The sequence below is a fragment of the Zootoca vivipara genome, chromosome 6 (assembly GCF_965207765.1).
Source record: "Zootoca vivipara chromosome 6, rZooViv2.hap1.1, whole genome shotgun sequence".
Lineage (NCBI taxonomy): Eukaryota > Metazoa > Chordata > Lepidosauria > Squamata > Lacertidae > Zootoca > Zootoca vivipara.
The window spans coordinates 83,367,087-83,391,271 of NC_142589.1; the positions used below are offsets into that span (position 1 = coordinate 83,367,087).

A 24,185-nucleotide genomic window follows, 5' to 3' on the forward strand; every position below is an offset into this window, starting at 1 on the left:
TCTAGATTGCCCTTCATCTGAGGATCACAGGGCAGTTTGCAATATGAGCAAACTCTGTCAGGGCAGCTTCTCCAGGTGGCTCCAATCCTCCCTGTGTCTTGTGTTGAACCCTGACAAGACAGAAGTACTGTTTGTGGGGGACAGGAGGTGGGCAGGTGTGGAGGACTCCCTGGTCCTGAATGGGGTAACTGTGCCCCTGAAGGACTAGGTGTGCAGCCTGGGAGTCATTTTGGACTCACAGCTGTCCATGGAGGCGCAGGTTAATTCTGTGTCCAGGGCAGCTGTCTATCAGCTCCATCTGGTATGCAGGCTGAGACCCTCCCTGCCTGCTCCCTGTCTCGCCAGAGTGGTGCATGTTCTGGTTATCTCCCGCTTGGACTACTGCAATGCGCTCTACGTGGGGCTACCTTTGAAGGTGACCCGGAAACTGCAACTAATCCAGAATGCGGCAGCTAGACTGGTGACTGGGAGCGGCTGCCGGGACCACATAACACCAGTCCTGAGAGATCTACATTGGCTCCCAGTATGTTTCCGAGCACAATTCAAAGTGTTGGCGCTGACCTTTAAAGCCCTAAATGGCTTGGTCCTGTATACCTGAAGGAGCGTCTCCACCCCCACCGTTCAGCCCAGACACTGAGATTCAGCACCGAGGGCCTTCTGGCGGTTCCCTCATTGCGAGAAGTGAGGTTACAGGGAAGCAGATAGAGGACCTTCTTGTTAGCAGCACCTGCCCTGTGGAACGCCCTTCCATCAGATGTCAAGTAAATAAGCAGCTATCCTAATTTTAAAAGACATCTGAAGGCAGCTCTGTTTAGGGAAGCTTTTAATATTTAATGCTGTATTGTTTTAATATTCAATTGGGAGCCGCCCAGAGTGGCTGCGGAGACTCAGCCAGATGGGTGGGGTATAAATAATAAATAATTATGTTGTTGTTGTTGTTGTTGTTGTTGTTGTTGTTGTTGTTGTTGTTGTGTCTGAAATTTGCCAAAGCCAAATGATGCACCATGTAAGGAAACAGGAAGCTCCAGGTGAAAGTGGGCCCCCTGAGATGCCCCCCCTGAACCTCTGGCTGGGGGTTGGACCAGATGACCCCCCCCCCCGGACCCCTTCCAGTTCTATGATTCTATGAATGCAGCCGAGATGCAAGTCCCAAGCCAGGACAGTGGGGAGGTGATGCAGCAACACACAGTGGATGCAGGATGAGGCCTGCCTTTCGGGAGGGGGGAGGATCCCTGTCCATGAAAATCTGTCTCTCTCCACTCCTACCCCACTCCCCCCCCCCCCGGTACCTTTGGTGCACTTCCCAGTTTTGGGTGCGAGGGACCATCCGGGGCAGCAGACCTCCCCACAGAGGTTGGGCCTAGAGAGAGAGAGAGAGAGAGATACAAAGGTTGTGAAGGAGGAGCCAGGAGTGGGTCATGAGAGGAAGGGGGACGGACAGACACTGCTAGCCAGTCCAAAAGGCAGAGGGATTAACTGGGGGTGCAGGAAGAAAGGGGGAGGCAGGGGGTCCAGGGTCTCTCAACACATCCACATGTGATTTGTGCCAGAATGACTTTAGCAGACGGTGTAGGAACTCAGCAGCTGTACATAACCTGGATGTGGGGAGGGGAGTTAGCCACTCCCCCCCCAAAAAAAAACCCTCTTGGAAGGCCTGGGGATGGCAGAGGGGAAGGGCAGAGAAACTAAGTCCTGGGGGTGGGGGTACCCAAAGAAAGAGAGTGCCAAAACTTTGGCGTTACAGGAGCGAAGCCCGGACCGTGTGGCTTTGGGGTGGGTTTGAGCCCCAGCGCCTCTCAATTTAAAAACAAATGCACATAGGCCCAGCACCCATTGACCACCACAAGCTGGAATATCTTGGGAGGATGCAGGGCCGGCTCTAAGGCAAGGCTGGGTGGCGCAAGGTGCCAGGGCGCCGAGCTGCCAGGGGGGGTGCCGCGCTGCTGCACCCACCAGACAGCAGCGCTTGGAAACGGGGCGGGGGGCACCGGAGAGATCTTCGCACCACGGCACCAGACATGCTTAAGACGGCCCTGGGAGGATGCAATGGCAGCGCCCCCTTACCACCTGTCCCCACCTGCGTGTGACTTCCTGGGATCTCCAGAAGTGGAGTGACTCCCCACCCCCACCCCACGGGGTCAAATCTTGCCTCTCCTCCCTCCTTGGGGAAGAGATGTAGCTCCTCAGGAGAGCCTCTCTCCAGAGACCACCCCCCCAAAACCATCGCCCAATGGGGTTGGAGGTGAGCCCTGCCTGCAACCTGGAAGAGTGGCTGCCAGCCAGTGCAGACAGGGCTGAGCTCGATGGACCCAGCAGCCTGACTCAGCCGAAAGTAGCTTCTTCCCACGGCCCCTTCCCGCAAGGGAAGGCTAATCCCAGCCGGCTGCGCATGTGACCGGCGGCTGGGTCAACTTCCATAAATCTTCTGAAGAAGGACTGGGGCTCCTCTGCAGCCGCCCGGGTGTTGCCGAACCACAGCTCCCATCCTCCTGCTGCCTGGCCGTGCTTGCTGGGGCTGATGGGAGCTGTAGTTTGGCCTTCTCTGGGTCCAGATCTGGAGCTCCGGCCTGCCTTGGACTCCTGCTCTCCCACCTGGAGGCCCTGCTGCCTGGAAGCTGCTCCATAGTGAGGGGGACACGCTCTCAGCATAAGGGATAAGAGAAGAGTCGCCTGGATCAGGCCAGTGGCCCATCTGGCCCAGCATCCTCTTCTCACAGTGGCCAACCAGGCGCCTCTTTTGGATCCCAGTACAAGAGCGCCTCTGCAACTGGGATGCAGAAGCTTGGCTGCCTCCAAGCCTGGAAGCAGAGCACAGCCATCCTGGCTAGGAGCCCTCGAGAGCCCTCTCCTCCTCTTGAAAGCCTTCCAGGTTGGCAGTCATCCTTGCCCTCTGTGGGAGGGAGTTCCACAGTTTAACTCTGTGCTGTGTGAAGGACTTTTTTTTTTATCTGCCCCGAATCTCCCAACCTTCAGCTTCCCTGGATGATCATCTCACCCACCACCACATTTCACATTTCCCTCTTCTGCCTGCTGGGTGCCCCATAGGCAAGGCAGGAGGGTCCTCAGAAGGAACCCACTTCCATAGCTCCTGGAGGGAAGAAGCAGCCAGCATGCCTTGACTGGATGACCCTTTGGGAGCCTTCCAATTCTACAATTCTAGGATTCTATGAGGAGCAGTCCAATCCTTTTCTTGCCCTCCAAGCTGCTGGGCATCTCAACAGTTTAAGGATGCTCTGTGAAGAAGACAGTTTCTGTCTGCTCTGAAACATACCACGTCCAGTTTCCGTGGGAGACCCTGCATGAGAGGGGAGGGAGGGAGCACACACTCTCTCTCCACGCACTCTGCACATGTTCAGAAGCGCCCTCTCTTCCCAAGGCTGGTCCTCCAGCAAGGCCACAAAGTCTGCTGCCCCCCTCCCCAATTCCCATCCGGACACCCACCTCTGTGTCATCCAGACTCCTCTTTCTTCTTCTTCTCTCTCTCCCCCCCTCTAATTCCTGACATTCTTGTCCTGACCGGGACTCAAGTTACTAAGTGGATTTGCAGGAGAAGGAGATTGTTTCTCTGGAGCTCCATGAAGCAGAGGAAGAGGGAGAGAACAGGGTGGGGGGAGGACCACAGGGCCCCTTCTTTGATGGACTGCTTTGCCTAGGCTTGGGCCTGGGGGAGCGGGGTGCCTCCCCCTCACTCAGAGAGGGGCTATGGGGCAGGCACTTGCCTTCATGTCCCACATCCAGGCACACACACCCTCCGCAAAGTGCCTTTGGTGGTATCCTGCCTGTCCTGGGCCACACTGTCTCCAAAGTGGGGGGCAGAGGACAGGAAGAGCCAAAAAGGAAGGAGGGCACCTCTGAGCACATGCAGAGAGCCTCTCCCTCTCCGCTTGGCCTTCTGGGTTTCCACCTGCCAGCAGCTTGAGAGGCCCTGCCTGCATGCCTGGGAAGAAGAGTGTCTGCCACAGAGCCTCAGGCAGAAGATGCCAGCCCTTGTCGCCTCCACGTGGGCAGAGCTCATGGAAAGAGCTGGTGCCAGCTGTAAAGGGGGGAGCCAGCCTCGAAGGAGGAGGGGTCTTTGCTGGGAGATGCAGAACTGGAGGAGGAGGAGGAGGAAGAGGGAGAAGGGGGTCAGCACAGCAGCCTCAGACGGGGGTGCTGGCAAAAGGGGTTGCCCCAAGTTGCTCCTGCCAAGGTGAGCTCCACCCTGGTTCCAGCTTTCCCTTCTGGGGGGGGGGGGAATGGGAGGAGCAGCGACCACCTCGCAGGGGCGTTTTTCGCGCCAGCACGTGAGCCGCGGCGGGAGATGGGAGCCTGGCAGGACGGCTGGTGCTCCAGGCCAGCGCTGACATTTCCAGATGGGGCCTCCAGCCGCCGCCGCCCCTGCCAAAGCCGCCCCCCCTCCGCCCTGATGAGAAGACCAGGCGCCTCGGGCTGGCCCGAAGGGGCGGGGGTCAGAGCGTGCAGCGACGGCGGTGCCAGCGCCACGGGGCAGCCCGCCTCGGCCTCTCCGGGCGGCAGCTGCGCCGGGCACCGCTGGGACGCCCCTCGGGGCTCCCGGGAGAGCCCGTCCAAGCCCCCGGGGGTCCTAGGCGGCGCGCCCTCTGCCCGGGCAGGCCCCGTCGGGGAAGGAAAGGGCAGGCTGTGGGGTGGGAGGTCCGGGGAGTGGGGTCCCGACTCACCTGGCCGCCTTCGGGGCCCGGCCCGCCGGGCTCTTCCTGCGCTTCTCCGGGGGGAGCGGGCCGCCGGCGGGGGTGGGAGCGGCCCGACGGCGCGGCCCGCGGGCGCCCAGCGCCGCCGGGAGGAGCGCGGCGGCGGCGGCGAGGAGGCAGAGCGCGGGCAGAGCCGGCGGCCGCATCCTGCCGTCGACGGCGCGGCGAAGAGGCAGCGGCGGCGCTGGGCTCGGCGGCCGCCAATGGGCGCCCAACCCGGCCCGCCTGCCCCTCCGGCCCCGCAGCCAATAGCCAGCCAACCGGCCGCCGGACGGGGAGGGGCTCCGGCCGCAGCGCAGGTGCCGTCGGGGTGGGCTCGCCGCGGGGAGGGGGCGGGCCTGGGCGCCCTGAGAGCGCGCGCGCCCCGTCCCTCGCGCCCCCGGGCGGCTGGACCGAACCTTCCCTGGACGCAGGGAGCCAGAGATGGGCTCTGCCCGGAGGGGGTCTCTCTCTCTCTCTCTCTCGCCCTCTGCCGCCGTCTGCAATGGGGGCGGGAGAACACGAGAAGAGGCTGCTGGATCAGGCCAAAGAGAGGCCCTCCGGCCCAGCATCCTCTTCTCACAGTGGTAGAGCAGGATCCGAGCCCCAGAGCCGTCTCCCCTCCTGAGGATTCAGAAGCATTTACTGCCATCCTGGCTAGGAGCCAACCAACCAAACCCTTCTCCTCCTCTGTGAATGTGTCCAATCCCCTTGGGAAGCCCCCCCGGGGGGTGGCCACCCTTGCCTCCAGTGGGAGGCAGTTCCATAGCTTCGCTCATTTGGACAAGGAAACGCGGCAGGTTTGCTGCAAGCATCGCTGTAGCAGAAGGCGCAGCGTAGAAGCAAAGCATGACCCGGGAATCCAACTACCCAAGGCAGGCCAGGCACAGGCTGGATCGGGCCAAAGGAGGCCCATCTCGTCCAGTATCTTGTCCTCATGGGGGTCAAAATATGCCCCGGTGGGAAGAAGCCGCCAAGCAGGCGCTGAGCAGCGCAGCCCTGCGTCTCCCCACACTCACCGCGGCGAGGAGCCAGGGATCGGTCGCCGCCTCTTCTTCCCTGACTAGGTTGACCTGATCCTCTTTCAAAGTCACCCAAGTCGCTGCCTCCTGCGGGAGGGAGTTCCAGGGTTTATGAGCACCATCCATTTACAGAGCGACCTCCAAACCCTGAAAGCGCACGGCTTCTCCCAAAGAATCCTGGGACCTGTAGTTTCCTCTCTCGGTGCTACAGAACCCAGCATCCTGGACCTTGAACAAGACTTCCCAGGATTCTTATGTGCTTTCAGGGGGTGGTGTTGCTCCGCCCCCCACTCTGCCTTGTGTGAAGAAGCCCCTCCCTTTGTCTGCCCTGAGGCTGCTAACCTTCGGCTTCTCTCCGCTTTCTCCATGTCGTGCATGGGGGGGGGGGAGGCATGGTGAGAACCAGATGCCAGGCTAGATAGGCCCCCTTTGGCCTGATCCAGAAGGCTCTTCTCATGGTCTACCTCTCTCCCAAATCGGAACCAGTGAAGGCGGTGAAGGTCCTGTGTGAGTGTCTGAAGGCGGTTGAAGGATGGAAGGCAGCTAACAGATTGAGGTTGAATCCTGGCAAGACAGAAGTACTGTTTTGGGGGGACAGGAGGCGGGCAGGTGTGGAGGACTCCCTGGTCCGGAATGGGGTAACTGTGCCCCTGAAGGATCAGGAGCGCAGCCTGGGAGTCGTTTTGGACTTGCAGCTATCCATGGAGGCGCAGGCCCATTCTGTGTCCAGGACAGCTGTCCACCACCTCCATCTGGTACGCAGGATGAGACACTATCTGCCTGCAGACTGTCTTGACAAAGTGGTGCATGCTCTGCTTATCTCCCGCTTGGTCTACTGCCATGCGCTCTACGTGGTGCTACCTTTAAAGGTGACTCCGAAACTACAATTAATCCAGAATGCAGCACCTAGACTGGTGACTGGGAGCGGCCACCGAGACCCCATAACACCAGTCCTGCAAGATCTACATTGACTCCCAGTATGTTTCCAAGCACAATTCAAAGTGCTGGTGCTGACCTTTAAAGCCCTAAATGGCCTCAGCTCAGTATACCTGAAGGAGCGTCTCCACCCCCATTGTTCAGCCCGGACACTGGGGTCCATCTCTGGGGGTCTTCTGGTGGTTCCCTCACTACAATATGTGAGGTTACAGGGAACCAGGCAGAGGGCCTTCTCAGTAGTGGTGCCCACCCTGTGGACCACCCTCACATTAGATGTCAAAGAAATAAACAACTATCTGACGTTTAGAAGACATCTGAAGGCAGCCCTGTTTAGGGAAGTTTTTTATGACTGATGTTTTAATGTATTTTTAATCTTTTGTTTGAAGCCGTCCAGAGTGGCTGGGGAAACCCAGCTAGATGGGTGGGGTATAAGTAATAAATTTTATTATTATTATTATTATGGTCTTCTGTTCTGAAGCTTGCAAGGACCCCCCTGGACACCAGCCGGGCAACTCTGTGCATTGCAGATGGTTCTTGGGTGTGTTGAATGGTCACCTTTTCACCCCTGCAGCTCCTGAGAGGGATCCAGGGCTGGGCTGCCTTGAACTTGGCATGTGGCTGCCTTCCTTTCGACTTGACTTCCTTTCGATACACTTGGACCTCTAGAACTGGGTCGCAGGCTCAGAATCTCTCATTTAGTGAGTGATGCCACTGCAGTTCCATGACCCCAAGCCCACTGCTTGCTCCCTTGCTGAGGAGTATCTGAAACGCCCATGATGCAGGATCAGGTCTTTCCACAAGGGCCAACATTGATCCCAAAATCCAGCATCGCCTGAGCTCTGAAAGTGCTGCAACTTTCTCCTGACTGAAGTGCAGAGTGTTTGAGGACCGGGACATTTGCAGGGAAACCAAAATGCTCGTTTACAAAACTATTGTACTACCAACCTTACTATATACTTGTGAAACATGGGCCACTTATAAACGCCATCTCCAACTCTTCGAAAGATTCCAACAATGGTGTCTCCAAAAAAAAATTACACATTACTTGGGAAGACAGGCAAGCTAATATCAGTGTACTGGAAGAAGCAAAGATCACCAGCATCAAAGCAATGATTCTTCAACATCAACTTCATTGGACTGGTCATGTTGTGCAGATGCCTGATGATCGTCTTCCAAAGCAATTACTCTATTCTGAACTTTAAAATGGAAAGCATAATGCTGGTGGTCAACAAAAGAGGTTTAAAGACTGTCTCAAGGCAAATCTAAAAAAACGTAGTATAAACACTGACAACTGGGAAACACTGGCCTGCAAGCGCTCCAGTTGGAGAACAGCCTTGACCAAAGGTGTCCTGGGCTTTGAAGACACTTGAACTCAGGACACAATGGAGAAACGTGCTAAGAGGAAGGCATGCTTGGCAAATCCACACCGTGATCAACTCCCGCCTGGAAACCAATGTCCCCACTGTGGAAGGACGTGTGGATCCAGAATTGGCCTCCACAGACACACACAGACTCATTGTTAAGACCGTGTTCATGGAAGACAATCTTACTCAGCTACGAAGGATCGCCAACGAAGAAGAGAAGAAGAAGCGGTCATGGCTTGTGGCAAGGAAGGCCCAGAAAGGAAGAATGGTCCTGCCTGGGAAATTTCCAAGAATCTGCCTTGGGAGCAAGAGGATTGGAGGGAGAGGGCTCAGCCTGTTTGGGATGCTTCTTGGAGCAGCAAGCTCATTCTGCGAAGGTCAAAGCTGCAGAACCTGGCCTGACGGCATCGTCTTTGGAGAGCAGTTGTGGGGAAGGTGGTGGCAACAGCCTCAGACCCGCCTGGCTTCCTCTCCCATTTTTGCAAGCCAGAGGGCAAATACCCAGGATTTGGAGCTGCTGGTTTTGAGGAACATCTTAGACAGCTCACCCAGGAAGACACACACACACAGGCCTAACCCAAGCACACAAACACACACTCCTTGCGATGGAGCCACAACTTTGGTGGCTCCCCAATAGTTGCTGGCAAACACATGGGCAGACCCCGTCTTTTACGTCCATAAATATTTCCTTGTGATTATTTCAAACTCGGTTGCATATAAAATTTCACAATTACAACATGGTTGTTAGAAAATCACAACCCCTCCCTCCCTCCCTGCTTGGCACCGTGCTGGAGTCAAGAACTGCCACCTCTCACCCCCACCCCAACCACCCCACCCCATAGTGTTGCTCTGGCACAAAGGTGAAGACCCCAGAAGTTGGTCCGAGCAGCAGACTTGCTTGGGAAGAGGAAGAAGACGATTAGGGGGTTTCGAGTGGGGTTGCTGTTTCGTTTTTCTAAAGAAAAGATTCCTGGGTTTGGGCACCTTCCAAAAAGTCTAGGCTACACCGCAGCCCCCCCCCCCCCCCCGCAGGGAGTGTGGAAGCGCCAAAGGGGCTGCCCCTCCCAGGGTCTTGTACGGATGGGGGCAATTCCTGTACCAGCCCCCTCCCCGGAGAATCCAAATGGGACGGGGTGCTATGGCCGAGTTCCCTGCAATACGCCACCCCACCCCATCTTGCCAGAAAAGGGGGAGAAACTTGGCAAGGAAACCAACCCCAGAACAGTGCCCCTGCCCCCTTCCAGTTGCTGGGAATTTCCTCTCATCCCTGGGGCACCTGCTCTGCCTTTGGAGTGAGTGCCAGGCCTCCTCTGGGCTCCACCCTGCACAGGTCTCCACCTGCCCCATAGGGGGCGCTGTTCCAGGGGCGAAATTTCACCAGGAAGCTTAACACAGCACATTTGAGTTAGGGGGTCTGGCTGAGCCCTCTCTGCCCCAAAAGCATCCCCATATCCTGCTCCAGAATGTACTTTGAACGGAGTCGCGTTGCTTCCCACCCCCCTCCGGGGTGGAGGGGAGCTGGGTGTTAAGGCTGGGGGTGCACAAGGAAGACCATTCCAGAAAAAGGCCCTCCCCCACGGCACCCCCGTGCACTGAGGGTCTTTCAGGCAGGAGGGGAAGGATCCCTAGGAAGCCCTAGGAAGTCTGGTGGGGGGCGCAGCTGAGTTGGCAAGGGGGCACACTCAGCGCCAGGCTGCAGGACCCCAACCTCAGAAGGGGCGTCGGCGGCTGCAGGAGCTGCCCTCAATGGCTACAGGTGGGGGAGGCTGTCAAATTTGCAGGGGGCAGGGAGCTAGAACCCTTGGGAGGAGGGGCTTCTCCTGGCCCCTCCCCCAAGGCTCCCCTCCCCTAACCTTCGTCGCCCTCTGTGGCAGTGGGCAGCTTGCGAGGGCAGGTGTTGTAGGGGGAGAGAGATATATAATTCCTTGTGCTTCTTGGTGTTCAGAGGTGACAGGCATGGGGGCACAAAGGCCAGGCAGTCAATGCCCCCCTCCCCAACTCAGCGTCCGCTGCAAGGGGTGGGGGCAGCAGGGTAGAAGAGGCCTCTGGCAGGCGCTGGCATCGGTGGGCCAACTGCCCTGGAAAGGGTCACCCTGCATCGTCCCCACATGTGCCACAGCTGGCAGCCTGGCACGAGTCCACGGGGGCGTCAAGCAGAGCTGGCATCACCCAGCCCCACTGGGTGGTCACAATCCCAGCAGCTTCGGGCAGCTGCAAAGCCAAGTCTCGTCAGCAACTTCCTGAAGGCGGCAAAGGCAGGCGGGCAAAGTCCCTCCTGGGCCCGTCTGGCACAGATCGGCACCGGCCCAGGCACTCCTGCCCTCTGGCTGCACACAAGTTCCCATCTCTCTGTGCCTGGGTGGCCTTGCGTCACCACGGCAGAAGAGGAGGCACTGGGGCTCAGATGGTGGTGTAAATGTAGACAAAGATGATCACGAGGAGGTTCAGGATGGTGCCCACAATGCCCAGCATGGCCAGGACCTTCTCTTCCCGGTCTTCCTTGGACTCTCGCGGGAGCCGGGGGCTGGGGCCGTCGCCTGGCCCAGCGGCGCCAGGCACCATCCTCACGTTCAACTTCTCCACCCGCAGCTTCAGGTCAACCTGCTGATGAGAGAGAAGGTTAGTCCAGCAACCAGTTTCCCCAATGCCCCATAGATTAGACCCTAGGAATCTGGATAGACTGCCTCTAGACTGGGAGGCTCCGTAAGATCAGGCCAATGGCCCATCTAGTCTAGCATCCTCACAGTACCCAACCAGATGGCCCAAAGGGAAATAAGGAAGAGACTGTATGAGGTCACCTCCTTAATGCTTTGGCGGGCATTTCTAACAAAGGAGCACTCTTTCTTCTTTCAAGCTAGCCATGTACGCAGGTGTAACGTACATCCTTGGCTCTGCTCAGGGACCAGACTCCATTTTGGTGACACATTTTGTATTTTGTAACTAAGAAGTATTTTACCAGCATATTATTTTGATGTATTTGCTGCCTGCATTGAAATGTAAGTAAACCTTGAAGTTTATCTTACTAAAACGTGTGGTTCATTCTTGGCAACAGGGACAAAGAGGGCAAGGTGAGGAAACCACAAATAAACAGAGATGAACAGGTGTAATTTACTAATTCTTTGCTTCTAGAAAGCTGCAAAAGCACGTGTGTTCTTACTCTGCTAAAAGGTCTTCACAGCCTGTTTACTCTCATATTTCTGTCTCACACACGGAACAGGTGGTTTACATTTTAATTTACATATTTAATCCTCATTCCATCTCCATCTCCATCTCCATCTCATCTCTTCTTGCTTGCCTTTAGAAGGATCTCGGGGTCTTAGTAGACTACAAGCTTCACATGAGTCAACAGTGTGATGCAGCAGCAAAAAAGGCTAATGTTATTCTAGGCTGCATCCACAGAAATCTAGTGTCCAGAGTCCCCCTCTAGTCTGCCTTGCTCAGACCAGACCTGGAATACTGTGTCCAGTTCTGGGCACCACAATTTAAGAAGGATGTTGACAAACTGGAAGGGGTGCAGAGGAGGGCGACCAAGATAATCAAGGGTTTGGTAATCTATCCTTATGAAGAACGGTTGAAGGAGTTGGGTGTGTTTAGCTTGGAGAAGAGGACACTGAGAGGAGATATGAGGTAAGGTAAAGGTAAAGGGACCCCTGACCATTAGGTCCAGTCGTGACCGACTCTGGGGTTGCGCGCTCATCTCGCATTATTGGCCGAGGGAGCCGGCGTATAGCTTCCAGGTCATGTGGCCAGCATGACAAAGCCGCTTCTGGCAAACCAGAGCAGCACATGGAAACGCCGTTTACCTTCCCGCTGAAGCGGTTCCTATTTATCTACTTGCATTTTGATGTGCTTTCGAACTGCTAGGTTGGCAGGAACTGGGACCAAGCGACGGGAGCTCACCCCATCACAGGGATTCGAACCGCCAACCTTCTGATCAGCAAGCCCTAGGCTCAGTGGTTTAACCACAGCGCCACCTGGGTCCCTGGGGTGCAGAGGAGGGCGACCAAGATAATCAAGGGTTTGGTAATCTATCCTTATGAAGAATGGTTGAAGGAGTTGGGTGTGTTTAGCTTGGAGAAGAGGACACTGAGAGGAGATATGAGAGTCATCTTCAAATATCCGAAGGGCTGTCACATAGAAGAGGGAACATGCTTGTTTTCTCCTGCTGTGGAGGGCAGGACTCGAACCCGTGGCTTCAAGTTACAAGGAAGGAGATTCCAGCTCAACATCAGGAGGAACTTCCTGACAGTAAGAGCTGTTTGGCGGCGAAATGGTCTCTTTTGGGAGGGGGTGGACTCTCCTTCCTTGGAGATTCTTAAGCAGAGGTTGGATGGCCACATCCTGACCTCCATCTTACCCTACCAGATACAGAAAGGTCATTATTTTACTTTTTTTTTAAAAAAAAGCAAAAACACACACAGATAGTGCTCCTTCTTCAGAATCATGTTCCACCTTTTGGGCCAGTGGGAGGGGGCCGGGGGCTGGGGGCCGGGAGAGACTTACCACGCACTGCATCAGGAACGGCAGGAGGAGAGTCCCATGGGTGCCTCATGTGGTGAAGCAGGGCCTCTGTTCTCCTCTGGCTCAGTCCAGGTTGGCCACAGCTTCTGCTGGAGGCTGGCAAGGCAAGGCAGTGCTCTGTTAGGGCCCACACTGGGCACCAGGACTTCCTCTGAACCCACAGCCTTTGCGTCTGCCACCCATTTGGGATGGAGGCTGGAGCAACAGGCAAAGGAGGCAAGAAGGTCAAAAGAAGATGGGTGGGACATAGGCCAATGGCCTACCAGATCCAGCATCCTGGTCTCACACTGGCTGACCATCTGGTACGCAGGCTAAGTCCCTCCCTGTCTCCAGACTGTCTGGCTAGAGTGGTGGATGCTCTGCTTATCTCCCGCTTGGACTACTGCCATGCGCTCTACGTGGGGCTCCCTTTGAAGGTGACTCAGAAACTACAACTAGTCCAGAATGCGGCAGTAGTGGCACCCGCCCTGTGGAACGCCCTCCCACCAGATGTCAAGGAAATAAACAACTATCTGACGTTTAGAAGACATCTGAAGACAGCCCTGTTTAGGGAAGTTTTTAATGACTGATGTTTTGATGTATTTTAAACCTTCTGTTGGAAGTCGATCAGAGTCATTCACTCAGGGAAACCCAGCCAGATAGGCGGGGTAATAATAATAATAATAATATGGTCCTCTGGTTGGGTTATTATTATTATTATTAGCGGCCTATTTTGGAAAACCCACAAGCTGCAGGATCCAAGCCCAAGAGCAACACTCTCCCTTTCTGTGGTTCCCAGCAGCTGGGACTCAGAAGCAGCGCTGGCTCCCTCTGCAGAGCCTTCATCCTGCCATCCATAGCCCTCTCCTCCTCCGTGAACAACAACAACAACAACAACAACAACAACAACAACAACAACAACAACAACAACAACAGTGAGGGAACCAACAGAAGATCCTCGGAGCTGGACCTCAGTGTCCAGGCTGAACGATGGGAGTGGAGACACTCCTTCATGTCTACAGGGCCAAGGCAGTTTAGAATGTGCCCCATCCTCTTTTAAAGCCAACCAGGTTGGTGGCCATCCCTGCCTCCAGTGGCAGGGAGTTCCAGAGTTTGGCTCTGCGGTGGGTAAAGAAGGATGTTCTTTTCTCCGTCCTGAAACTTCCAACATTCAGCTTCATTGGATGCTGGCAAATTCCAGTGTCAGGAGAGAGGAAGAAAAACTTTTTCCTCTGCACTTTCTCCACGCCACGCACAACTTTAAAAACTCCTATCGTGTGGCCTCTTTCTCATCCTTCCTGTAAACTGGGATGGCGGGTGCTGCAGTCTTGGGCGCTCTTCCTCTGCTCACCAGAACGAAGCTTAAGAGGGTGTAACTCAGTGTTTCCCCAAGTGGGAATTACCTAGGGGGCACTCAGAGGCCCTTAAGGGGGAAAGCGGGGTGGGGGTGGAGGTGCCAATGACTACCAGACTTTGAAAAGTTGGCATCCCTGGATCAAGTCCATCTGTTTTGTTGAAGGAATTAAACAAAATAGCCTGAGTTGGGTTTTGAATAAATGTGCAATTAGTTTGTTACTATTTGGGATTTTATGGTGTTATTATCTTCCTTAGTGGGTTATGCAAACCACTAATTTAAATATTGTTGTTGTTGTTTTTTAGAGGGTAGGAGGCAATGAGGATGACCTTTTCGAACTGAAGGGGCAGCAGCCCCCCCCCCAAGTTTGGGAACTGCTTGTGTGGCTGTCCAAAACAACAAGTGCCCCCCCTTTCCCCATCCATCCATCCCCCACTTTCTGTTTCCTCCCCTACTTAGGTTCAGATGCCCCACCCACTAGCACCGCCTGAATTGATGGGGCATCCTAAACACACACACCCCTCCAAAACTGCTTTCAAGGGGGTAAATATACTGTAGGCAACTCACAATTAAAATGAAATTGAAAACACCACCGAAGAGATCAATCAAACGCAGAGGCCTTAAAGCTCCCTTCACATAGCAGCTACATGCAGAAAGGGAAGTGGTGGTGCTGGGGCAGGTTGCCTCCTTAGGAGAGGCCGTGTTCAATACCTTGAGGAGCCACCACTGAAAAGGCCCCGTTTCTCAGGGCCTTCATGCCCTACTTCAAACACCAGGACAAGGTGGAGCAGGCTCCCCAGGGGGTCTTCCCTAGGGCTGGGCAGTCTCCCGAGAAGCTTTCAGCAGGGGGTTACTGGGGGAAGGGATTGTGGGGGCTGTTAAATCAGTGCATCAGCGAGACAATCATTGCAGAGGTGTGTTTGAGCGCAGGGATGGGAGTGCATAATAAACACCCACACCCACATTTGGCATTTCACAATCACAATATGGCAGCAGTTAAGTTCCATGAAATAAAATTAATCAATAGAATAAATTTGTGTCTGTTATTCGCTATGATTCCTGCATTGCAGGGGGCTGGCTGGAATGAATGGCTGTTGGGGGATTCCTTCTAACTCTACAATTCTAGGATTCCATTCTCTGCATTTAGTGTTGCTGCTGCTGCGTGTTGTTCAGCCTCACTCCGTGTGGAGCTGGGGGCATCTACACACAACTAGGGCTCAGCCCCACAGCCTGTTTGGGTGCCCCAATCGCAAGTGCGGCCTCTCCATCCTTTCTCCCCCCCCCAACCCACCCTGAGTCTGCCCGTTGTCCTGCCCCTGTGACCGCTGCGAATCCGGTCTGCGGATGCGGGGTCCGCTCTCCGCTGCCCTCCACGCACCCGTTGTTGCGGCTGTGTAAGGCTGCGCTCCCGTTGGGCGAGGATGTGGCAAGAAGAAGAACGTGCAACGGGGAGGCCTTCTGCTGCCCACACGAGGGCTCCTCCTTCTCCAGTGACACCCACCTGTTTTGTGCGCACACGCGCCATCCTTCCCTCTGCGGGGCAAAGAAAGCACCCCACACGCGCCCCCTTGGTGATGCTCCAAGGCAGGGGCCCTGGTGCCCTGTGGGTGGCGAGTGGGTGCCCCTGAGGCGCGCGCACCCCTCTGCCCGTGGCGCCCGGGAGGCCCGCGCGTCCTGAGCTGCCCGTGGCCCTTTTCCCCGCATGGCGTGGGCTGGATGCAGCGGCAGGGCCACGTGAAAACGCACACCGCGTCCCTCCCCAGCCTGCCCGTGTGCGCTGTGGCGTCTGCTGTGCTCCGCCGGACATGCTCGGCTCTCCCCACAGCGCCCGTCCCCACGGCTGGCGGTCGGTCAGGCTGGCTGGCTGGCTGCCGCGCGCTGCCGCCGCCGCCGCCGCCGCCGCCGCCGCCTCCCTACCTGCGTGGCGGCGATGGTGGTGGCAATGGTGGCCTCTCCTGCCACGTCGCTCCCGGCTTGCCCACAGCCGCCCATGGCACCACCGGGGACCGGGCTGGTGCCCTCGCCTCCTCCTCGCTGAATCTTCGCCTGGAGGGGAGGGGGAGGACAGGCGGGGGATGGCACGGTGCATGGGGCGGGGAGCGGGGCTGGCAGCCTCTCCCCATGCCCGCTGGCCAGCCCCCCAGGCGCTAGCCCTAGCCAGACCCTGGCGCACCCCCCCCCAGCTGGAAGCTGCTCTCATAGCCCCCCACCGCACCCCAGATGGCAGCCCTCCCCCTGCCACAAAGCACACTATAGAAGCACCTAGAATGGCAGCCGCGACGCCTTCGCCTCTCCTCCTCCATCCTTGAAATGCCAGTCCCTGCCCTATCCACGCCTGGCAGCGGGAGGGGGGGGGAAGCCCAGCTGTGCCCCCTCCAGGCTGCTCACTTACCCCAGGCCCAGCAGGTGGCTCCCGCCAGCCCCTCACCGCCTCCTCCGCCTCCTGGTGATGCAGCTTCGGTGCGAACCGGGGGCTCCCCTGCTCGGCCCCCCCAACCCGCCACGATTGCTCCTCGCCAGCTGAGCGCCTCTGCATCGGCCGGAGACAGTTGCTAGGCAACCGCCTCCAGGAGTTACATCTTGCATCGCGAGCAGGGCCCTCGAGATGCCTCCTAATGGGGGCTAGGGAGTGGGGAGACCCCTCTCTTAGACCTGGGGGGATCTGATGAAAAAAAACATCCTCGCATCTGGTGTGTGGGGGAAACCCTTGCCCCCTCCCCCAATTGGGCAGGCGCATTCCTGTTTCACAGGCGCACAGCGCATCTCCTCGAATCGGGCGTTGGGGTTGCAACAGGAGAGAAGCTCCCTCTGTCTTTGCCCCTGCCAAAAAAGCACCCAAGCGCCAAGTGGGGCTGGGATAAGGGCAGGGCTTCAGCCGGATAGATCCCCCCTTGCAGTGCCAACCTTGCCCACTTGCAGAGAAAGCATATCTGGCTCAGGCGCTGGGCATTTCCCCTCCCGCCCCCCGCGGCCATGGATCGCCCCACTGCTTTGGGGTTATAGGGGCACGGAAAAAAGGGTCTCTCTCCCCGCAGCGGCCTGGTCTGATCCTGGCTGGCCAGCACCACCCAGCGAGCCCATTTGCATCTCTGGCCACCAGGTGGTTTCCTGGCTCTGCATCTGGAGGCAACCTCAGGGGGAACAGATTCCCCATCCTATGCTGTCGCTTAGGCGCAGATCCAAGGAGGCGCTTTCTAATGCTCCCGTTTGCGCCAGAAAGCAGGTTCACCCTCACAGGAAGAGATCAGGGGCCGCTGAGCGACAGGTAGAGTGGCCCTTTCGGCTCTGGCGGCAAAAAATAAAATAAATATATATTAGGGCGAGGGAACGGGATAAAAGGGCAATAAATTGTCAGGGGGGGGGAGGAGGAGGTGTGAGCTGAAACTCAGTGAGCGCAGCTGCGTGTTATTCCTGCTGTCGGTTATCTTGCAATCTATGGCCACTGTTTTTATTTGCAGCCGTTCGAGTGATGTTTTAAACTGATTGTATGGCTTTGTCATGGCCTTCGGCCAATGCAATAAAATTTATTGGAGGAGCGGGAGCCCTGGCTGCTCCTCGCTTGGATATCTCTGCTCCTCGGTTTCCACGGACTGGCAGCAACGCTCCGGAATGCCACCTGCTGTGAGGACGGAGGTTTATTTGCATTTATTTCATAAAATATATACACTGCTTGATTGCAAAAAAAAAGGAAAGGAAAGGAAAAAAGCTCAAAGCGGTTTACAAAAAGATTTAAAAACGAAATCAATCAATAAAATCTTACAGCAATACTTTAAAGCAAAAGAAGAGGTAAACAGGCTTAAACTCCTCCAACTCTCTAAGCCTTTGGGTTCGGCTGCTCTAAACAAGGATGCTTTGAGAAGGTGCGGAGGAGAGTCCAGGGGAGGCGCCTGCCTGGTGTCCAGAGGCGGGGAGTTCCGAAGCTTTGGTGCTGCCACACTAAACGACGGCGTTCTTACATACCGTAGAATGGTAGAGTTGGAAGGGACCCCCGAGGGTCTTCTAGTCCAACCCCTCGCAATGCAGGAATCTCTGCTAAAGAATCAGACTCCGCTAAAGGCGGACGTGGCATTGAGAGGCACTTGTTGTCCCGATTCCGCTGACTGACTGGACGCGCTGGAGGAAATTGGACTACCGTAGGTGGGCCATTGGCCTCATCCTTCCGACTCTTGCTCTGTCTTTGCCGCACAGGTCAGAAGATCCGAAAAGCCCCGGGGGGCTGTGGCTGGCTTAGACCCCGGGAAGGAGGGCGCTGGCCCCCTCTTGTCCAGCACCCCGAGACTAGCCAAGCAGATGGGAAGGGCGAGGGGGGCACTGTTCCCCTCCCTACACGTCACCGGCCGCCAGGGTCTGGCAGGCAGAGGTAGACTTCCTCTCGTGCTGGAAGCTCTATCCTGTCAGCCTTCGTCTCCACAGGCACCCAAGGGAGGTGCTGCGGCTTTTGGCGTGCCTTGAAGACAACCCCCCAGTGCGAAACATTTAACTCCAATCTCTCCCCGACCCCCGCCAAATTATGAGTCTTGCAAGGCTGGGGGCTGGACTGCATGACGCTTTGTGTCCCAATCAGTGCCGGATTTACGTATAAGCTAAACAAGCTATAGCATAGGGCCCGCTCTCTTGGGGGCCCTCCAAAAAATATTAAAGGAGAGAAAAACTGGATGTACATTTCCAAAATTTTAAGTTAATAAATCACGTCACTATTAATATACTTCTTAATTGTATTTCACTATTAATATACTTCTTCGTAATTGTTGAATTTCAGTTCAACAATTACTTTGATAAAAGAACATATTTTGTGATGTGCAAATGGCTTTAGATACCTATTAGGACCAGATCCAGAACTTGCCATATAGCATATTTGTTGTTGTTTAGTCGTTTAGTCGTGTCCGACTCTTCGTGACCCCATGGACCATAGCACGCCAGGCACTCCTGTCTTGCACTGCCTCCCGCAGTTTGGTCAAACTCATGTTCGTAGCTTCGAGAACACTGTCCAACCATCTCGTCCTCTGTCGTCCCCTTCTCCTAGTGCCCTCCATCTTTCCCAACATCAGGGTCTTTTCCAAGGATTCTTCTCTTCTCATGAGGTGGCCAAAGTATTGGAGCCTCAGCTTCACGATCTGTCCTTCCAGGGAGCACTCAGGGCTGATTTCCTTAAGAATGGATAGGTTTGATCTTCTAGCAGTCCATGGGACTCTCAAGAGTCTCCTCCAGCACCATAATTCAAAAGCATCAATTCTTCGACGATCAGCCTTCTTTATGGTCCAGCTCTCACTTCCATACATCACTACTGGGAAAACCATAGCTTTAACTATACGGACCTTTGTCGGCAAAGTGATGTCTCTGCTTTTTAAGATGCTGTCTAGGTTTGTCATTGCTTTTCTCCCAAGAAGCAGGCGTCTTTTAATTTCGTGACTGCTGTCACCATCTGCAGTGATCAAGGAGCCCAAGAAAGTAAAATCTCTCACTGCCTCCATTTCTTCCCCTTCTATTTGCCAGGAGGTGATGGGACCAGTGGCCATGATCTTGGTTTTTTTGATGTTGAGCTTCAGACCATATTTTGCGCTCTCCTCTTTCACCCTCATTAAAAGGTTCTTTAATTCCTCCTCGCTTTCTGCCATCAAGGTTGTGTCATCTGCATATCTGAGGTTGTTGATATTTCTTCCGGCAATCTTAATTCCGGCTTGGGATTCACCTAGTCCAGCCTTTCGCATGATGAATTCTGCATATAAGTTAAATAAGCAGGGAGACAATATACAACCTTGTCGTACTCCTTTCCCAATTTTGAACCAATCAGTTGTTCCATATCCAGTTCTAACTGTAGCTTCTTGTCCCACATAGAGATTTCTCAGGAGACAGATGAGGTGATCAGGCACTCCCATTTCTTTAAGAACTTGCCATAGTTTGCTGTGGTCGACACAGTCGAAGGCTTTTGCATAGTCAATGAAGCAGAAGTAGACGTTTTTCTGGAACTCTCTAGCTTTCTCCATAATCCAGCGCATGTTTGCTATTTGGTCTCTGGTTCCTCTGCCCTTTCGAAATCCAGCTTGCACTTCTGGGAGTTCTCGGTCCACATACTGCCTAAGCCTGCCTTGTAGAATTTTAAGCATAACCTTGCTAGCGTGTGAAATGAGCGCAATTGTGCGGTAGTTGGAGCATTCTTTGGCACTGCCCTTCTTTGGAATTGGGATGTAGACTGATCTTCTCCAATCCTCTGGCCATTGCTGAGTTTTCCAAACTTGCTGGCATATTGGGTGTAGCACCTTAACAGCATCATCTTTTAAAATTTTAAATAGTTCAGCTGGAATATCATCACTTCCACTGGCCTTGTTATTAGCAGTGCTTTCTAAGGCCCATTTGACTTCACTCTCCAAGATGTCTGGCTCAAGGTCAGCAACCACACTACCTGGGGTGTACGAGACCTCCATATCTTTCTGGTATAATTCCTCTGTGTATTCCTGCCACCTCTTCTTGATGTCTTCTGCTTCTGTTAGGTCCTTACCACTTTTGTCCTTGATTATGGTAATCTTTGTACGAAATGTTCCTTTCATATCTCCAATTTTCTTGAACAGATCTCTGGTTTTCCCCATTCTATTGTTTTCCTCTATTTCTTTGCATTGCTCATTTAAGAAGACCCTCTTGTCTCTCCTTGCTGTTTTTTGGAAATCTGCATTCAGTTTCCTGTATCGTTCCCTATCTCCCTTGCATTTTGCTTGCCTCCTCTCCTCCGCTATTTGTAAGGCCTCGTTGGATAGCCATTTTGCTTTCTTGCATTTCCTTTTCCTTGGGATGGTTTTCGTTGCTGCCTCCTGTATAATGTTACGAGCCTCCATCCATAGTTCTTCAGGCACTCTGTCCACCAAATCTAAATCCTTAAACCTGTTCCTCACTTCCACTGTGTATTCATAAGGGATTTGATTCAGATTGTATCTTACTAGCCCAGTGCTTTTTCCTACTTTCTTCAGTTTAAGCTGGAATTTTGCTATAAGAAGCTGATGATCTGAGTTACAGTCAGCTCCAGGTCTTGTTTTTGCTGACTGTATAGAGCTTCTCCATCTTTGGCTGCAGAGAATATAATCAATCTGATTTCGATGCTGCCCATTTGGTGATATCCATGTGTAGAGTCGTCTCTTGTGTTGTTGGAAGAGAGTGTTTGTGATGACCAGCTTGTTCTCTTGACAGAACTCTATTAGCCTTTGCCCTGCTTCATTTTGAACTCCAAGGCCAAACTTGCCAGTTGTTCCTTTTATCTCTTGATTCCCTACTTTAGCATTCCAATCCCCTGTAATGAGAAGAACATCCTTCTTTGGTGTCATTTCTAGAAGTTGTTGTAGGTCTTCATAGAACTGGTCAATTTCACTTTCTTCAGCACCGGTAGTTGGTGCATAAACTTGGATTACTGTGATGTTAAAAGGTCTGCCTTGGATTCGTATCGAGATCATTCTGTCATTTTTGAGATTGCATCCCATTACAGCTTTTGCCACTCTTTTGTTGACTATGAGGGCCACTCCATTTCTGCTACAGGATTCTTGCACACAGTAGTAGATATGATAGTCACCCGAACTGAATTCGCCCATTCCCTTCCATTTTAGTTCACTGATGCCCAGGATGTCGATATTTATTCTTGTCATCTCATTTTTGACCACATCCAGCTTACCTCCACTCATGGTTCTTACATTCCAGGTTCCTATGCAATATTTTTCTTTACAGCATCGGACTTTCCTTTCGCTTCCAGGCATATCCGCAACTGAGCATCCTTTCGGCTTTGGCCCAGCCGCTTCATCAGCTCTGAATCTACTTGTACTTGTCCTCCGCTCTTCCTCAGTAGCATGTTGGACGCCTTCCGACCTGAGGGGCTCATCTTCCAGCGTCATAACTTTTATATGCCTGTTGTCTTTGTCCATGGAGTTTTCTTGGCAGGGATACTGGAGTGGCTTGCCAGTTCCTTCTCCAGGTGGATCACGTTTAGTCAAAACTCTCCACTATGACCTGTCCATCTTGGGTGGCCCTGCATGGCATAGCTCATAGCTTCTCCGAGTTATTCAAGCCCCTTCGCCACGACAAGGCATTGATCCATGAATATATAGCATATATTCAACACAAAAAACAGCGACCATTTGTTGTTGACAAAGGACAGCTGGACATAGAAAGGGCCCCATTCCCTTCAGTTGCTTAGGGCCTCATTAAACCTAAATCCGCCCCTGCTCAGCGATAAGAGTAAAGGCACTCTGCACATGGTCAGGGACTCTGCTGTTTACTACTGTGCTCCTGAGCTGAGCCAGTATTGGATAGGTCCGAGAGAGAGAGAGAGAGAGAGAGACAGAGACAGAGAGAGAGAGAGAGAGAGAGAGAGAGAGAGAGAGAGAGAGAGAGAGAGAGAGAGGAGGGAGGAGGATTTAAGGCAGCCCAGTTAACTCTGCAGATGCCACTCATGCCCCTCCCTCTCTTACACACGCGCGGGGAGGGGTGGGGAGGAGAGGGAGGAATCGCAGAAATGCTGCGAGGAGGGAGCCCGGCATGTAGGGGTCCCGGGTGGGGGGGCTGCTCTCTGGATGCCAGAGGGCCAGCGGGGTGGAGGCAGAGCCGGAGGCGGCGAGATCTCTCCCTGCAGCTGCAACCACTGGACTTCGCTGCCCCCAGGCCAGCCGCGGCCATTCTGCCGGAATTACATAAGCCTCCGAGGTGGGGAGGGAGCGGAGCCTAGCGGGTGCAGCAGGGTGGGGACAGGAGGAGCAGCGGCGGCGAGGTTGAGTCACAGGCAGACGCTTACATAAGCCAGTCGGTCTTCTTGGTGGGGCTGGGGGGCTGCGAGAAGGGGTCCCCTGCCCGCCCTGGGCTGTGGTAGCCCTCCCGCCCGCCCCAGCTCCAAGGCAGGCGCCACTCTCACACGGAAAACTGAAACCGGGGAAATATACCGGTCCCTTCGCAGCCCCCCACGCTCAGCATCACGCCAAGCAGGCAGGATGGGCAAGAAAGGTCTGGTCTGGTCTTCCCCAATTGCACTGAAATGTGATGGGAGAGAGCATGGAAGCTGTCTGGGAAGGAACCCCCCTCCTCCGAGGACTGTGAGGAGCTCATCGAACCCAGAGCCATCCCCCCCCCCCAGCCAACCAGGCGCCCCCAATGGGAAACCTCCACGCCCAAGCGCCCCCTTCTCCTCTTGCAGACTCCAGCAACTGGCCTGATTCGGATGCAGAGCTGTGGAGGCAGAGGCTGGCCATGGACCGTCTCCTCCTCCAGGAATTGATCTAATCCTCTTTCAAAGGCATCCAGGCAGACAGACCTCACTGCCTCCAGCGGGAGAGAGTTCCACAGTTTAACCATGCAAGATTGTCACAAGAGTGCCTGGACTAAAATTGTCTATCAAAAACTTCAGTCTTGCAGGTAGGTAGCCGTGTTGGTCTGACGTAGTCAATTTAAAAAAAAAAATCCTTCCAGTAGCACCTTAGAGACCAAGTTTGTCATAGGTATGAGCTTTCGTGTTCATGCACACTTCTTCAGATATCTGAAGAAGTGTGCATGCACACAAAAGCCCATACCTATGACAAACTTAGTTCGTCTCTAAGGTGCTGCTGGAATGTTTTTTTTTGTTTTTTTTCAATCTTGCAGTTTATCACAACAGCTACTTGCTTTGGGTTTTAGTAAAGCAAACAGTCTTAGTTTGTCAGTGCCTAAATGATATCCAATTTGTCAGTGCCCCTAAATGTGGAGATGCAGGTGGCACTGTGGGTTAAACCAGAGCGCAAGTAGATAAACGGGTACCGCTCCGGTGGGAAGGTAAATGACTGGACCTAATGGTCAGGGGTCCCTTTACCTTTACCCTTTTAAATGATATTGAGTGCCAGAACAACTTTGGTCACAATAAGGAAATTCTACCCATGGTATTGCTATTGTCCACCTTCCACCTTTCTTAGGCACCCTATCTTGATAACCAAGCAATCCTAAAATACAGATGCACTTTTACTCTTGCAAGATTGAATGTATTGCCCTTGGCTGGACTTGAGGGACAATTCCAACAGATTCCACACAAAAAACACTTCTGTCCCGGTGGAGATGGCAGTCCCGAATCGGTGGCGCATGCCCTTCTGGCTTGCACTCTTGATAAAGACTTGAGGAATGAGGTCATCACCCCTCTTTTATTGTCCAGCCACTGCCCCAGTGTCCTTTCTCTTGGCAGATCAAGATGAGCAGGTGACAGCAAAGGTGGCAAGGTTTTTAGCTGGGGCAATCAGAATAAGATCCACTATTTGACTATTGACTCAAAACCCTAAAAAGTATTTTATATAACTGACTTTTTATTTCTATTCTTTGTATATCGTATTGTTGTTTT

At 54.1% G+C, this 24,185-nt stretch overlaps 1 protein-coding gene and 1 long non-coding RNA gene across 2 annotated transcripts in view; both read right to left on the reverse strand.

Moving 5' to 3' along the window:
- The window catches only part of LTBP4 (latent transforming growth factor beta binding protein 4), a 55,330-nt gene extending 50,463 nt beyond the window's left edge, over positions 1 to 4,867 (reverse strand). The window contains exons 1-2 of the mRNA XM_088671249.1: positions 4,677 to 4,867; positions 1,290 to 1,360 (exon numbers count right to left, since the gene is read on the reverse strand). Of these exons, the coding sequence (XP_088527375.1) occupies positions 1,290 to 1,360; positions 4,677 to 4,852 (247 nt within the window). The 5' untranslated portion in view covers positions 4,853 to 4,867. The remainder of the gene's footprint in view (positions 1 to 1,289; positions 1,361 to 4,676) is intronic.
- A 3,811-nt stretch (positions 4,868 to 8,678) lies between these two features.
- On the reverse strand, positions 8,679 to 15,908 carry LOC148685502 (uncharacterized). The gene is made up of 3 exons (XR_015950394.1): positions 15,779 to 15,908; positions 12,511 to 12,624; positions 8,679 to 10,611 (listed from the first exon to the last, which is right to left on the reverse strand). It is a non-coding gene; the product is annotated as an uncharacterized LOC148685502 (long non-coding RNA).
- Between the last annotated feature and the right edge of the window lie 8,277 nt (positions 15,909 to 24,185).